This window comes from Lepidochelys kempii, chromosome 11 (assembly GCF_965140285.1).
Source record: "Lepidochelys kempii isolate rLepKem1 chromosome 11, rLepKem1.hap1, whole genome shotgun sequence".
Lineage (NCBI taxonomy): Eukaryota > Metazoa > Chordata > Testudines > Cheloniidae > Lepidochelys > Lepidochelys kempii.
In genome coordinates, this window is record NC_136390.1 from 112,844 (window position 1) to 128,874 (window position 16,031).

Sequence of the window (16,031 nt, forward strand, 5' to 3'; positions counted from 1 at the left end):
GGACAGGTAGGGCCACCTTTGAAGGAGCAGAGGCAGCTAGAATGTCAAGGAGATCGTCCGACTACTACTTAAACTCCTCAATTTTGAGTCCCAAATTGGAGGCTACTTGCTTGAACAGCTCCCGATGGGCTTGGAAATCATCAAGGGGTACACTGGCAGTGCCCACCACTGCATTGTCCAGGGACGAGGAAGAGGATGTGGCAACAGGCTGCACAGGTGGCTCCTCCTCAGGCTCAGGAGCCATTTGCTCTAAGGCAGCTGGGGTCTCCTCTTTGATGCAGTTCTGTTACCGGTTCCTGCTGGGCCCCTGCTCTGGTTTGGGCCTCAGACCCCAACAAGAGTGCCTGGTACGATTGGGCCCTGGGTACCATGGAAAGCCCCCACGGATTCCAGATCTGCCACTGCTGGGGCCACTGGGCACGTGACCATGGGCCCGCAGAGAAATCTGGCCCATAGTCAGGGCACCAATGCTAGTCATGGTAGGAGCCTCAGTCACTCCCTGATCCCAAGTACTCCTCTCTGTCCGACCATGGAGGCGCAGTAGGAACTGGTTGCTGACGGTCTCGAGAGTGTGCTGGAGCCAACAACTAAGCGTGCATGTCTGGAGAAGGCAATCGCCCACGGTGCTGTGAACGAGATCGCGATTGACAATGTCTGGACCTCGAATGGTACTGGGACGTTGACCGGTGCCTCAATGATTAGTGGTACCAGGACGGTGACCAGTGCCAGGGTAGTGACTGGTGCCTTGATGATGAGTGGTACTGGGACGGTGACTAGAGCCACGGTGGTGACCGGTGCCTTGATGATGAGTGGTACCGGGACATTGACCAGTGCCAGAGTAGTGACCGGTGCCTCGATGATGAGTGATACCAGGAAGGTGACCAGTGCCAGGGTGGTGACCGGTGCCTCGATGATGAGTGGTACCGGGACAGTGACCAGTGCCAGGGTAATGATTGGTGCCTTGATGATGAGTGGTGCTGGGACATCAATCGGCACCCAGGATATTGACCAGCGCCAGGACATCGACAAGCATCATGCCAGCAATCTTTGACTCGCAGGCAAACGGCTCCGCAAATGTGGCCGACTTAAAGCAAGGGGTGAGTGGCGACATGGCGACTGGAACTGCGCTGGTGACAGCAGGGATGCTCTCAGCACAGGCTTTCCCATGGAGCGGGCCACTCTGATGGGTCCGCAAGGGCCTTAAATAAGTCTCTGGCTGCAGGTGGCCCGGGAAGCACCATTAGGTCCTTCGCAGCCTGGAAGGCCTCAGGCATCGATGGCACTAAGAAGTGTATAGAGTCCCGATGGCTTCCTGGATTCTGTGGTGAGTCTCTATCAGGGCTGGATATGCTGGGTGGCAAACCCGCACCGGAGGATGGCTTTGGAGGTGGTGAGCGGCCGTGCGCAGGTCTTGGATCAATTGCTTGACTCAACGTTGGAGAGCCGCTCCTAACTGGACACATCTTCTTGTGCTTCCTTCTGGCAGGCGAGGTGGATTGGTGCAGGGACCGACCCGGTGCCAATGATGCGCTCTGCACTGACGCGCACATGCTGGGTGCCAAGTTGGATGGTTCCAACACCAGGCAGTCTCCATTAGAAATGCCTTCAGGTGTATGTCCCTATCCTTTCGGGTACGGGGCCTAAAATTTTTATAAATTTGGTACCTTCCCTTTACTTGTGCCTCACTCAGGCACCTGAGAGAGCTTGTGTGTGGCTCACTAACCAGCATCGGTTTCAAGCAGGTGGCACATGGCTTAAGCCCCAAGGAGTGGGGCATGCCCCGTCCCTGGGACTAAGTCCCCGATAGGACTCTAACTAACTAACGCTCAAACACTAAGCACTTAACACTAAGGAACTATTTACAGTAAATAAAACTCAGAGTCCGAGAAGCTAAGGGCACTTGCAAGAGCAAAGCAGTGTTCCAGCCACCGTCACTGGTGGTAAGAAGGAACTGAGAGGGTGCAGGGCCAGTGGTGCCCCATATACTGGCACATGAGCGTGGGGCTCCAGGGGGCACCAGAGCCAGCCCTATGGATACTGCAAAGGGAAAAATCTTTGGCTACCGTACATGTGGGCACCCACACACCTACATGGAACGGACATGAACAAGCACTCGAAGAACAAACTGTTGCTAACATTCTGCCTGTTTCACTCTGCCAGTCCCTGACCTCTAGCATACATCAGGACAGAGCCTGAGTCTCCTCTTACAAACAAAAGCTTGGCTATTGCCAGCAGGACAGCTGCACTAGTATTAATGAGAAACACAATGCCCATCCTGCCCTCCCTTCCTCATTTCCTTTCCTGACCTACACAATTCACTATATTAATTCAGAGTCTTTTCCTTCCTCTTCCAAACAATCACTAGGGATAAGATTATCCTCCAATTCATTTTGCAGGAAGTATTCCCCCTTCTCCATGCCACCTCCTCCCTTCTGCCCCCCAAACTCCTTCCTGGGTTATATCCCTCCATGCCATGGCCTCCCCTCAACCCTCCCTCCTCCCCACACCACACACACACACACACACACACACAAGTCATGGTTTAGGTCTAACTTGGTGACTCAGCATGAGGTAACACTGCTACCTTCATAGTTAGTGTAACTGGTACAGAGGGTACTCATGGGGCCACTGTTCTCTCTCCAGGGCAACTGATCCCCATCCTGTTCACTTCACTTTCACTCAAAAGACAGAAAATAAATTAAGTCTTCACTAGGAAAAAATGTATGTTTTTAACTTGTGTTAGCCAACGTGAAGCAACCTCCTGGTGAAGACAAGGCAGTTTGTAGGTATAATGTAGGTTAGCAGGTCATGTAAACCCTTAGGCTCCCACTTAGTGTTTACCTCGATTTCCTAATGTGAAAACTGCCTTGTCCAGCCTAGGATTCCACCTTCTGTCCAGCAATGTCAACATTACAAACTTCACCTGGCCTAGCAATGTCGATCAGTGGTGTGAAGAGGTGTGACTGCTGGCGGACACAGTGATGTTCTGATAAAAGACCCTAGCATAGACGCAGTCATGGTAAAACTGCATGCTTATTATTTTCCTCAGGGAGGGTGGAAGGAACTCACACTCCCCACACACTTTCTCTGTCACTTCAAGCTTCTATGCTGATAATGCATCTGACCCCTTAGCTGCATGTTTCCTCGCTCTGACCTATTCGTTCGACCTGCAGCCCTGCTTCAACTCTCCCACTCATCAAAAGGGTAATTTACTTGACTTGGTCTTCACCAAGCACTGCTCTCTCTCTGATCTCTGTTGCTAAATTCCCTCTCTCCAGCCATCACCTAGTCTCTTTCAACATTGCCCCTCAGCCCCCTCCCTCAGATCCTGTCACTTCACCTTTCCACAGCTTCCAGTCCATCACTGCTGAGGACTTCTTGTCCAGTCTCAGCCCTCTTCACCCGGCCCTTTCTTCCATTGAGATAGTTGTTGGGTCTCTCCATTCTTTGCTCTTCTCCACTATTGACCTTTTTGCCCCTTTCCCCATCATACGGTCCACCCTGCCAACCCCCAGCCCTGGATCACCCTGAGCATCCACTTCCTCCACTCCTGCTCTCGTGCCTCAGTGCATCTCTGGTGAAAATTCCGTGACCAGGCCAACTTCCTCCACTACACATTCGTTCTCTCCTCCTTCAGTTCTGCCATCTTCCTAACTAAACAACTCTGCTTCTTCAATTTAATTGAATATCACACATGCAACCTCAGCCACCTTTTCACATCCTTTGACTCACTCCTCAAACCTTCCAGCCTCCTCCTATATTGCTGGTTTCTCTCAAAAGAAATTGACAAAATATAACAACCTATCCTTCCCACCCCCTTCTGCTTGCCTTCCCTCCTGCCTTCCCCTCCTGCAACTCTCTTTTCCTTCTCACTGGTCACAGATGCAAGAGTTTCTTCTATTGTCTTTTTCTCCAACCCCTCCACTTGCCTCCCATCCCACCTCCCCATCTCCCTCATGTTCACACTCATCCCCTCCCTTACACAGCTCCTTAACTTCTCATTCTCCTCTGGTTCTTTCTTCTTACAATGCAAACATGCTTTAGTCTCCACCATTTAAAAAAAACCCCATCCTTGACCCCATTTGCCTCTCCAGCTACTGCCCCACATAGAGGTTAAGTCCATTAATGGTTATTAGCCAGGATGGGTAAGGAATGGTGTCCGTAGCCTCTGTTTGTCAGAGGGTGGAGATGGATGGTAGGAGAGAGATCACTTGATCATTACCTGTTAGGTTCACTCCCTCTGGGGAACCTGACATTGGCCACTGTCGGCAGACAGAATACTGGGCTGGATGGACCTTTGGTCTGACCCAGTATGGACATTCTTATGTTCCCCATCTCCCTTTCATTTCTAAGCTCACTGAACACAGTCTACAATTGCTGTCTGAAGTTCCTCTGCTCCAGTGTCATTCAAGACCCCCTTCAGTCTGACTTCTGCCCTTGCATGTGACTGAAACAGTTCTCGCCCAAGTTTCTAATGACCTTTTTTCTGTTATCTTTCCCTCCTCATTGAGTAATGGGCCTACCCTGTCCTTGGTCTTCCTCTTGCTTCTAATGTATTTGTAAATATCTTCTCCTTATACTTTATGTCCCTTACTAGTTCAATCTTATTTTGTGCCTTGACCTTTCCAATTTTGACACCACATGCTTGTGGGGTTTTTTTATATTCATCCTTTGTAATTTGATCTAGTTTCCACTTTTTGGATGACCCTTTTTTGAGTTTCAGATCACTGAAGATCTCCTAGTTAAGCCAAGGTGGTCTGTTACCATACTTCCTGTCTTTCATGAGCATTGGGACAGTTTGTTCTTGAGCCCTTAATAATAGCTCTTTAAAAAAACTGCCAACAATTTTTTCCTTAGACTTGTTTCCCACAGGATCTTACCTACCAATTGTCTGAGTTTGCTAAAGTCTGCCTTCTTGAAGTCCATTTTCTTTATTCTGATGTTTTCCTTCCTACCCTTCCTTAGAATCATGAACTCTCCCATATCATGATCGGTTTCACCCAAGCTGCCTTCCACCTTCAAATTCTCAACCAGTTCCTCCCTATTTGTCACAATCAAATCTAGAACAGCCTCTCCCCTCGTCACTTTCTCCACCTTCTGTAATAAAACGTTGTCTCCAATGCATTCCAAAAACTTGCTGGATAATCTGTGCCCTGCTGTGTTATTTTCTCAACAGATGTCTGGGAAGTTGAAGTACCCCATCACCACCAAATCTTGTGCTTTGAATGATTTTGTTGGTTTTTTAAAAAAAAACAAAAACCCACCTCTCATCCACCTCTTCTTCCTGGTTAGGTGGTCTATAGTAGATCATCCTTTTATCTTTACCCAGAGGCTTTCAACAGGTCTGCCTCCCACTTTTTTCTCAAGCTCAGTGCAAGTGTATACATCTTTGATATACAAGGCAACACCTCCTCCCTTTTCCCCCTGCCTGCCCTTCTTGAATAAGCTGTTCCCTTCTATACCTCCATAAATCAAACTCTAATAAACGTTCAAGCAGCATTTTTCTTCCTTTGCCTATCTGTACATTTTGATCATCATCTATGGAAACATTTTTTCATTAGTGTTTGTGCTTATGGTGAAATCGACAATTACCAACATTTACTGATAAAAATCGAATCTCTCCAACCACTGCTCAAAGCAACTAATCTAATGACCTACCACCCTCTGTCTAACCTCCTGAGCAAGATAAATTAGAAGACCTTTAGGTGCATCTAGACACTATCAAAATCCTGGATTTTTTTCTATTCAAGCTTCAGACCAGGACACCGAAGCAAAACACAGCTGGTGGCACTGTTTGAAGATCTTGTGCTTCAATGGGAAAGGACCATACGGCTATGCTGCTACTGCTAGATCCCCCTGGAGTATTTGATACCCTCCACCAGGAAATGCTGTTGTCCTGACTTAAAGTAGTATCAGAATTTAGTGGGAATATGCAGAGGTGGCTCCAATCTTTCCACTCAGACTATATCCAGAGCCATGTTATTGATAACCCTCTTCTCCAATCAGATCCCTCACAGGTGGAGTTCCACAGGGAACCACCCTCTCCACCATTCTATTCCACTTCTTTGAGGAGCTGCTAGGAAGACAGACAGACAAAGATAATTATTATTGGCAACAACCCATGGACAGCACCCAGCTCTCTCTCCTTTACATCTAATGCAAACAGCACTATTTCCAGCCCTCTCAGTGCCTGGAAGACATCAGCACCAAGATAAGACAGAAAAGCTAAGATTCACCAAAACAGAAGCAAACCTCTGTCAGAGTTGGAGGCTCAGCATATGGATAGATTTCCCTGAAAAATATTGATAACTAAATTGATTCCAGCACCAGCAGCTAAGCTCCTGTAGCAGGAGATTAATGCAAACCTGAAGAGCCAGCTGCCCCTCCCCCCCACATTTTTAATGTACACCAAAGCAGCACCTCACTAACCCAACTCAAAATCCTTGAGTTGACTCTGTACATAGTGACATGATCACAGTGGGCAGGAGTTAGACTGGACATGAGAAGGGAGCAAAGTATTGTTTTGCAGGTCCACCCAAAAATCCAAAGCTCGTTCTGCTTGGGTCATTTAAAACTAGACTTGACAAAGCAATAGTAAACATACAGTAGGGAACAGTCCTGTCCAATGGGAGAAAGAAAAGTGCTGTTGGGTCTCATCTAATCTATCTCCAGATATATAATACAGGAAGCATTTGAGACATTACAGGTCAGCAGCATAGCCCAGTCAGTGACCTTCACTGGTACGACTATTCAGTGCCATTCATTTACCTCCACCTGCTGTTTATTGGAGTGCTCCTCTGTATATCACCTTTCAATTAAACTCTCTTGCATCAGGAATTACTTCCCTCCCCTCCCCCAATGGACCCTTTTCTACACTGAGGTAATACCTTGTTTTTACCCAGCTGCCACTCTTTCCTGGTGCTGTCACATGTCTGTAGGAAACGTGCACACACAGCCTTGGTGTTTTCTGAGACACTCAGATTCTTCATGAGCATCTTGTACCTGAGAACCAAACACAATCTCTTGACATAAAAGTACGTACAATATTATCCTCTCCATTTCTAACATGCTTCAAAACCTTCCTCTTCCCATTCATCCTTCCCCAGGGTTGTCTTATCTGCCCATCTGGGAACTGCTCTTTTTCATGTTCTTTATCCAACTGCAGTTGGACTAACCTCCAGTTTAGAAACTTCCACCTCCGACTTGCAGCTGTCCCCATAATATGGTTGACATAGAGACAACACAAAAGCCATCCAAAATTTGGGAACAGTACCAGTGACAAAAATTATAGAGAAAAGGAATATACCACCACCCACCTCCATGTTACCCATTACCTGCTGAGGAAATCCGGGAAGAGACACCGTATGGGGAAGCCTGCTCTTCGAATTTTCACTGTCTCCAGCATCCCAGAGTACCGGAGCTGGTTTAGAACTACATCCGGGTTAAAGAGGTTTGGTGCCTAAAAGACCAAGATCAGAAACAAACCAAGAGAAAGAGAGACATCTGAGCAAGCAGTAATACCAGACTTAACCCTTTGCTTGCTGGCATGGTGTCTGCTTATCTGAACGTTGTAAGGGGCACACAGACACATATCCACAGCTCCCTAGAAAGTTAACCCTGCATGTTAAGGGCCCCAGCTGAAAGATGGGTCAGTTTGACACAAATGGCAGACAGCTGCCACAAAGATACTCAGCACTGGAACAGAGGCAGGAGGGAACTGGGTGCACACATATCAACAGCAAACTGCAACATCTTCCATAGCTCAGAGTCTAGCAGGGAAGTGGGCAATGAACTGTGCTGAGCCACAGCCCCCTTCACTCCCACTGCAGTCCATTCATGCAGAAAATTACACTGTTCTCAACTGAGGGATCAGATGCAGCTGGGGGAACAGCAAGAGAGAAGGCACCTGGCTTTCTGCTCATCAAATGTAACAGTAGTTTCCAGCAGCCCAGAAGCAAAACTGCAGGCATGCCTGCTGCCTTCACAACTTAACTGGATGAGTGAGAATCCAAATGAGAGCCCAATGTGTCCCTGAAAGAATGGAGCTAAAAGGCAGGAAGGAGCTTCTATACTGGGGCAGGAGCTTGCAGCGGGCCCTGCTCCTAAAGAGAGAATACTAAATACAGAATACTATAGGATACTGACTGATGGACATCAAAACACAGAGATTCTGCCCTTCTCTGAGTTCTCCATCTAGTCTGGTCAAGATTCCTCCTTGCTGCCACTTTTCTGAGTGTCAAGGTGAAACTCCCTCTAAAGGAAACTTGCTTCTTTACAGAGAGCTAATCTGAAGCATCTTCACTCCTGCCCTGGTAATGGAACGAAGCTTTATCCTCCTCTCTGTTTCAGAAAAGAGGGGGGGGACTTTTCCTGCAAAAAGGCCCTCTTTGGAAAAGGCCCATTTCGACAGGTTTGTCTCCTTCTCTCCCCCTCCAACCCCCACTTCCTATGAGGGGCTCCAGACCTGGAGATACTGGTCTGTTCTCTCGCTACCCACATCTCTAAGCCCTGGTCTACACTATGAGTTTAGGTCGGATTTAGCAGCGTTAGATCGGTTTAGCCCTGCACCCGTCCACACTACGAAGCTATTTTTTCTGACTTTAAGGGCTCTTAAAACCGGTTTCTGTACTCCTCCGCGACGAGTGGATTAGCGCTGAAATTGACCTTGCTGGGTCCAATTTGGGGTAGTGGGGATGCAATTCGATGGTATTGGCCTCCAGGAGCTATCCCAGAGTGCTCCGATTGTGACCGCTCTGGACAGCACTCTCAACTCAGATGCACTGGCCAGGTAGACAGGAAGAGCTCCAGCACGGACCGAAAGGGAGGTACTGGATCTGATCGCTGTAGGGGAGATGAATCTGTGCTATCAGAACGCCGTTCGAAAAGATGAAATGCCAAAATATTTGAAAAAATCTCCAAGGGCATGAAGGACAGAGGCTATAACCGGGACCCACAGTAGTGCCGCATGAAATTTAAGGAGCTCAGGCAAGCCTACCAAAGAACCAGAGAGGCAAATGGCTGCTCTGGGTCAGAGCCCCCGACATGCCACTTCTGTGATGAGCTGCATGCCATTCTAGGGGGTGCCCCTATAACTACCCCAGCCCTGTGAGTGGACTCCATCAATGGACTCTCATGCAACAGCGATGCAGATTTTGGGGATGAGGAAGATGATGAGGAGGAGGAGGTTGAAGCACAGCAAGCAAGCGAAGAAATCGTTTTCCCCGAAAGCCGGAACTGTTTTTCACCCTGGATCTAGTACCCTCCCAACCCACCAAAGGTGGGCTCCTGGACCTAGAAGGCGGAGAAGGGACCTCTGGTGAGTGTACCTTTGTAAATATAATACACGGTTTAAAATTAAGCGTGTTTAATGATTAATTTTCCCTGAAGACTTTGGATGCATTTGCGGCCAGTACAGCTACTGGAAAAGTCTGTTAACTTGTATGGGGATGGAGCAGAAATCCTCCAGGGACATCTCAATGAAGCTCTCCTGGATGTACTCCCAAAGCTTTTGCAAAAGGTTTCTGGGGAGGGCAGCCTTATTCCGTCCTCCATGGTAGGACACTTTACCATGGCAGGCCAGCAGCACGTAGTCTGGAATCATTGCATAACAAAGCATGGCAGCGAATGGTCCCGGTGTTTGCTGGCATTCAAGCAACATCCGTTCTTTATCTCTCTGTGTTAGCCTCAGGAGAGTGATATCATTCATGGTCACCTGGTTGAAATAGGGGAATTTTATTAAGGGGACATTCAGATGTGGCCATTCCTGCTGGGCTGTTTGCCTGTGGCTGAACAGAAATCATCCCTGCTGTTAGCCACGCGGTGGGGAGAGGGGTGAAGCGATCATCCCAGAGAATTGGGGGGGGGGGTAGTTGGGTTTGTGCTGCACGTTAACCCAAAAACCGCAGCCCCTCCTTTTAAATGGCCAACCCATTTTGAAGAGCCAACCCAACAGGTGCTTGGTATGTGAAATGAGGGCGCTATTGTTTGAAACCATTCCCACACGTTAGGAAGGTTAAAGAAGCCAAAAGACTGTGGCTTACCATGGCTGCCTGTAAGTCAAATTCTGTTGCCCACCGGCCCTGCGTGTGTGATCTCTCACACCATACTGGCAGGCCCTTGATATAAGAGGCAAAATGCGACCTTGTAAAGAAAGCACACATGCTATGCAATGTTAACAGCTTGGTTCACCGTGAAAGTCTACCCACTGTTCTCTAAATGTCTCTTTTTAAAGACTAATCTCCCTTTTTTCCCTCCCGCAACTGCAAATGTTTCATCGCTCCACATATCATCTCCGTCCCAGAGGCTATCAAAGATTAGAAGCTGAAAAAAAAGCACTTTTGCAATGAAATATTCTCTGAACTCATGCAGTCCTCCCATGCTGAAAGAGCCCAGCACAATGCGTGGAGGGAGACAATATCAGAGTCCAGGAAAGCACAAAATGAACGTGAGGACAGGAGGGGTGAGTGAGAGCCCAGCACAATGCATGGAGGGAGACAATATCAGAGTCCAGGAAAGCACAAAATGAACGTGAGGACAGGAGGGGTGGCGTCAGCGTGATGAGAGGAGGCAGGATGCAATGCTGAGGCTACTGGAGGATCAAACTAATATGCTCTGACATATGGCTGAGGTGCGGGAAAGGCACAGATCACCGCTGCAGCCCCTGTGTAACCAACCATCCTCCTCACCAAGTTCCATAGCCTCCTCACCCAGACACCCAAGAATGCGGTGCTGTGGGCCTCCGGGCACCCAACTACTCCACCCCAGAGGACTGCCCAAGCCACAGAAAGCTGGCATTCAACAAGTTTTGAAGTGCAGTGTGGCCTTGTCCTTCCATCCTCCCCCACCCCTCCTGGGCTACCTTGGCAGTTATCCCCCCATTTGTGTGACGAATTAATAAAGAATGCATGAATTTGAAACAATTTATTGCCTCTGCAAGCGGTGATCAAAGGGGGGAGGGGAGGGCGGTTGGCTTATAGGGAAGTAGAGTGAACCAAGGGGGTAGGTTTTAATCATAGAATATCAGGGTTGGAAGGGACCCCTGAAGGTCATCTAGTCCAACCCCCTGCTCGAAGCAGGACCAATTCCCAGTTAAATCATCCCAGCCAGGGCTTTGTCAAGCCTGACCTTAAAAACCTCTAAGAAAGGAGATTCTACCACCTCCCTAGGTAACGCATTCCAGTGTCTCACCACCCTCTTAGTGAAAAAGTTTTTCCTAATATCCAATCTAAACCTCCCCCACTGCAACTTGAGACCATTACTCCTCGTTCTGTCATCTGCTACCATTGAGAACAGTCTAGAGCCATCCTCTTTGGACCCCCCTTTCAGGTAGTTGAAAGCAGCTATCAAATCCCCCCTCATTCTTCTCTTCTGCAGGCTAAACAATCCCAGCTCCCTCAGCCTCTCCTCATAAGTCATGTGTTCCAGACCCCTAATCATTTTTGTTGCCCTTCGCTGGACTCTCTCCAATTTATCCACATCCTTCTTGTAGTGTGGGGCCCAGTGTAGCGGTGCATTGGATTCTTCCATCCTAAGTGCAGGACCCTGCACTTATCCTTATTGAACCTCATCAGATTTCTTTTGGCCCAATCCTCCAATTTGTCTAGGTCCCTCTGTATCCTATCCCTCCCCTCCAGCGTATCTACCACTCCTCCCAGTTTAGTATCATCCGCAAATTTGATGAGAGTGCAATCCACACCATCCTCCAGATCATTTATGAAGATATTGAACAAAACCGGCCCCAGGAGAAACAAACAGAACTTTCAAACTGTAGCCTGGCCAGTCATGAAACTGGTTTTCAGAGCTTCTCTGATGCACAGCATGTCCTGCTGTGCTCTTCTAACCACCCTGGTGTCTGGCTGCGCGTAATCAGCAGCCAGACAATTTGCCTCAACCTCCCACCCCGCCATAAATATCTCCACCTTACTCTCACAGATATTGTGGAGCACACAGCAAGCAGTAATAACGATGGGAATATTGGTTTTGCTGAGGTCTAACCGAGGCAGTAAACTGCGCCAGCACACTTTTAAACATCCAAATACACATTCTACCACCATTCTGCACTTGCTCAGCCTATAGTTGAACAGTTCCTGACTACTGTCCAGGGTGCCTGTGTATGGCTTCATGAGCCATGGAATTAAGGGATAGGCTGGGTCCCCAAGGATAACTATAGGCATTTCAACATCCCCAACGGTTATTTTCTGGTCTGGAAAGTAAGTCCCTTGCTGCAGCCGTTCCCACAGACCACAGTTCCTGAAGATGCGAGGATCATGTACCTTTCCTGGCCATCCCACATTGAGGTTGGTGAAATGTCCCTTGTGATCCACCAGTGCTTGCAGCACCATTGAAAAGTACCCCTTTTGGTTTATGTACTGGCTGCCTTGGTGATCTGGTCCCAAAATAGGGATATGCGTTCCGTCTACCGCCCCACCACAGTTAGGGAATCCCATTGCAGCAAAGCCATCCACTATGACCTGCACAGCTCCCAGAGTCACTACCCTTGATAGCAGCAGATCAGTGATCGCATTGGCTACCTGGATCACAGCAGCCCCCACAGTAGATTTGCCCACTCCAAATTGATTCCCGACTGACCGGTAGCTGTCTGGCGTTGCAAGTTTCCAGAGGGCTATCGCCACTCACTTATGAACTGTGAGGGCTGCTATCATCTTGGTATTCTGGCGCTTCAGGGCAGGGGAAAGCCAGCCACAAAGTTCATTGAAAGTGCCCTTACGCATGCAAAAGTTTCGCAGCCATTGGGAATCGTCCCAGACTATGCAGTCCCATCAGTCTGTGCTTGTTTCCCGGGCCCAGAATCGGTTTTCCACGGCATGAGCCTGCCCCATTGCCCACAGGATGGCCAAACCGCCAGGACCCATACTTTGAGAGAAATCTGTGTCCATGTCCCCATCACTCTCCTCACCGGGCTGCTGCTGCCTACTCACCTGCTTTTGCAGGTTCTGGTTCTGGTTCTGCATATAGTGCTGGATAACGTGCATGGTGTTTAGAGTGGTCACAACTGCCGTGGTGATCTGAGCGGGCTCCATGCTTCCCATGGTATGGTGTGAGCAGGAGAGCAGAGTGGCAGCAGAAGCAGCGGGTGGATGATGCTGCTGACAGCAATATGGCGCCCGCACGGAAAAAGGCACGAAACAATTGTTGGCCGTTGCTTTCACAGAGGGCTGGCAGCAGACGGTATAGTACGACTGCTAGCCGTCATCATCTCCTGCGTGCTCATGGTGCTGCTGGCTGGGAGAGCAGCCTGAGGCAGAATGGCCCCCTCAAGGATTGAACTTACAACCCTGGGTTTAGCAGGCTAATGCTCAAACCACTGAACTATCCCTCTGCCAATATTCCAGGCAGGACTGAATCTCCATTAGACAAAACTTAAAGAAGAGCATGACCTGAGTCACTCCTATTTATGTCCACGCGCCCCTGACAGACCTCACCGAGGTCTGCCTGGAGCACCCATGTCCACCCAGGCACAATGACCGACCTCACCGAGGCTGGCTAAGAGCACCCAGGAGACGACGAGGACAGATACCAGTCGTACTGCACAGTCTGCTGCCACAACCTGCTGCTGTGTAGCAATGCAGTCCCACATCTGCCAGCACCCAGGAGACATACGGTGACTGTGAGCTGAGCAGGCTCCATGCTTGCCGTGGTATGGCATCTCCATGGGTAACCCAGGAAAAAAAGGGCAGAGGGAGGGAGGGATGGGGGGCCTAACAACATGTACCCAGAACCACCCGCGCCAATGGTTTTTGCCCCATCAGGCATTGGGATCTCAACCCAGAATTCCAATGGGCAGCAGAGACTGCTGGAACTGTGGGATAGCTACCCACAGTGCAATGGTCCGGAAGTCGACGCTAGCCTCAGTGCTGTGGACGCACTCCGCCGACTTAATGGTCTTAAGTGGGGACACACACAATCGACTGTATAAAATAGCTTTCTAAAAAATCGACTTCTGTAAATTCGACCTAATTTCACAGTGTAGACATACCCTAAGAGACAGGGAATCAAGACTGATGGATTTTCTGAGTCCAGGAAATGAGAAAGAGACACAGACATCATTGCAATGTGAAATCAAATCTAGCTGGTACCATGGAGCATGGCCACAGTGCAACGTGCTGCAGAGAAGTCCCTGTGCAGGGGTGCTGCTGTACAAGTCACAGGTGAATGAGAAGTTTATTGGCCCAGCTTGCGAGGCCTTTGATTTTGGGATAGATAACAAAACCAGAAGTGGGAAATGGGGACACAAAGAACCCTTGACACTTGTTTAGCAGAGCCACAACTTCAAGCACCTCTGCAATTATCTATAGATCAGAGAAATGGCAGATGACACAAATTAACACCTTCCAGCATAACAAAACCCCATTTCATCTCTGCCCATCCTCCCACTTTTAATATGCTGACACCTAGAATGACTTCTCTCCCAGACAGAGAGAAGAGAGATAACGGTGGGGGAGGGGAGCGACAATGGGAACCCTGGTCTGGAAGTGGGAGAAATAGAAGGCACACAGAACCCTTGACAGGGGGAGAAATCAGGGATCATACAAATCTCTGGCAAGAGGAGAGAATGGGGGACCCTGGAATGGAAGAAAGGGGTAGCAGGGACATACAGAAAACCTGGCATGATGGCAAAATGGAGGACCTTGGTATGGGAGGCAATGGGAGTGCACACACAGCTCCTGGCATAAGGGTGACAATGTGGGAAACCAAGAACACACTAGAGTCCCTCGCATGAGGGAAGGGATGGGAGAGGGAGGAAATGGAATATACAAGGAGCCCCTGATGTGTGCAATGCACTTGGCCTACGGAAGCTATGAAAAAAGAAAAGGAGTACTTGTGGCACCTTAGAGACTAACCAATTTATTTGAGCATAAGCTTTCGTGAGCTACAGCTCCGATGCATCCGATGAAGTGAGCTGTAGCTCACGAAAGCTCATGCTCAAATAAATTGGTTAGTCTCTAAGGTGCCACAAGTACCCCTTTTCTTTTTGCGAACACAGACTAACGCGGCTGTTACTCTGGAAGCTATGAAGTGTGCAACCCCCTAGTCTACTACACATACCCAAAATCCCAGAGCAGATTCCCACTCCCAAAACAAACAGGAATCACTTGCCCCCTTTGTCCCACTGCAGGTGATGCACAGGGTCCTGCTTCTGAGCTGTGTCAGCACAAAGAACGGGGGGAACAATTCTTACATGCCATGCGTATTTGTTTTTTCACATAATGCAAAGGCTGGGATGCATTTTTCTTCAGTTTAAAAAAAACTCACAAGAGAGGGGCAAGAGGCAGAGTTTCTCTCCCCATTTCCTCATCCTGGGCTCAGAAGGATGTCCCTCCTCCCTCCCCCCAAGGGTGGGACTCACCTTTTCCGTGTTTGGTTTGATGCAGCGAATGAAGAATGGATTGGAAGTGCTGAGTGTGGCCATCAGGGAATGGAGAGAGTCCTGAAAACACCAAGACAAAACTAGAAAAGCAGTCATTCCAGCAGGGACTGGGGGTCTATGGGCTCCTGTCTGAGTACAGGGGACTCCTAAGCAGCCCCCTATTCCTAAACTCTCTCCTTTACTCCACCTTCTCTTCCTCCATGCTTCTCCTTGTCAGTTTAATAAATAGTCAGTTTAATAAAAAATTTAAAAATCACACGTCACTGAAAAATGTTTACCTGCTGTTATTGACTAACCTTGCAAGGCCTTGCACTCAACAGCATTTTTCTGTCTGTAATGTGGTAACTTTTCAACATTTCAACCAATTGATTCCAAAATTTCAGGAAATGTTTTAGGCACCAATTAACAGAACCCTACTGATTTTGGTGAAAATTGGAAAAACCAAAAGTGGGAAATGAGGGAAACACAGAGCACGCAGAAGCAGCAGCTTCAATCAGCAAGGTAACTAGAGAGCAAAGAACCAGTTGGTGGTGGCCATTAACATTTTCCAGCACAATACCCCCATTTTATAATGACCAGTCCTCCCAATACAGTTTAAAACACTGGCACCCTAAAAGAGAAGGAAAAGAAGAAAGGAGGAGGG

At 48.6% G+C, this 16,031-nt stretch overlaps 1 protein-coding gene across 1 annotated transcript in view; it reads right to left on the reverse strand.

Annotated features, from left to right (window-relative positions):
• Positions 1 to 16,031, reverse strand: part of LOC140895349 (unconventional myosin-X) — a 274,354-nt gene that overhangs the window by 102,164 nt on the left and 156,159 nt on the right. The window contains exons 19-21 of the mRNA XM_073304794.2: positions 15,368 to 15,448; positions 7,335 to 7,459; positions 6,888 to 7,002 (exon numbers count right to left, since the gene is read on the reverse strand). Of these exons, the coding sequence (XP_073160895.2) occupies positions 6,888 to 7,002; positions 7,335 to 7,459; positions 15,368 to 15,448 (321 nt within the window). The remainder of the gene's footprint in view (positions 1 to 6,887; positions 7,003 to 7,334; positions 7,460 to 15,367; positions 15,449 to 16,031) is intronic.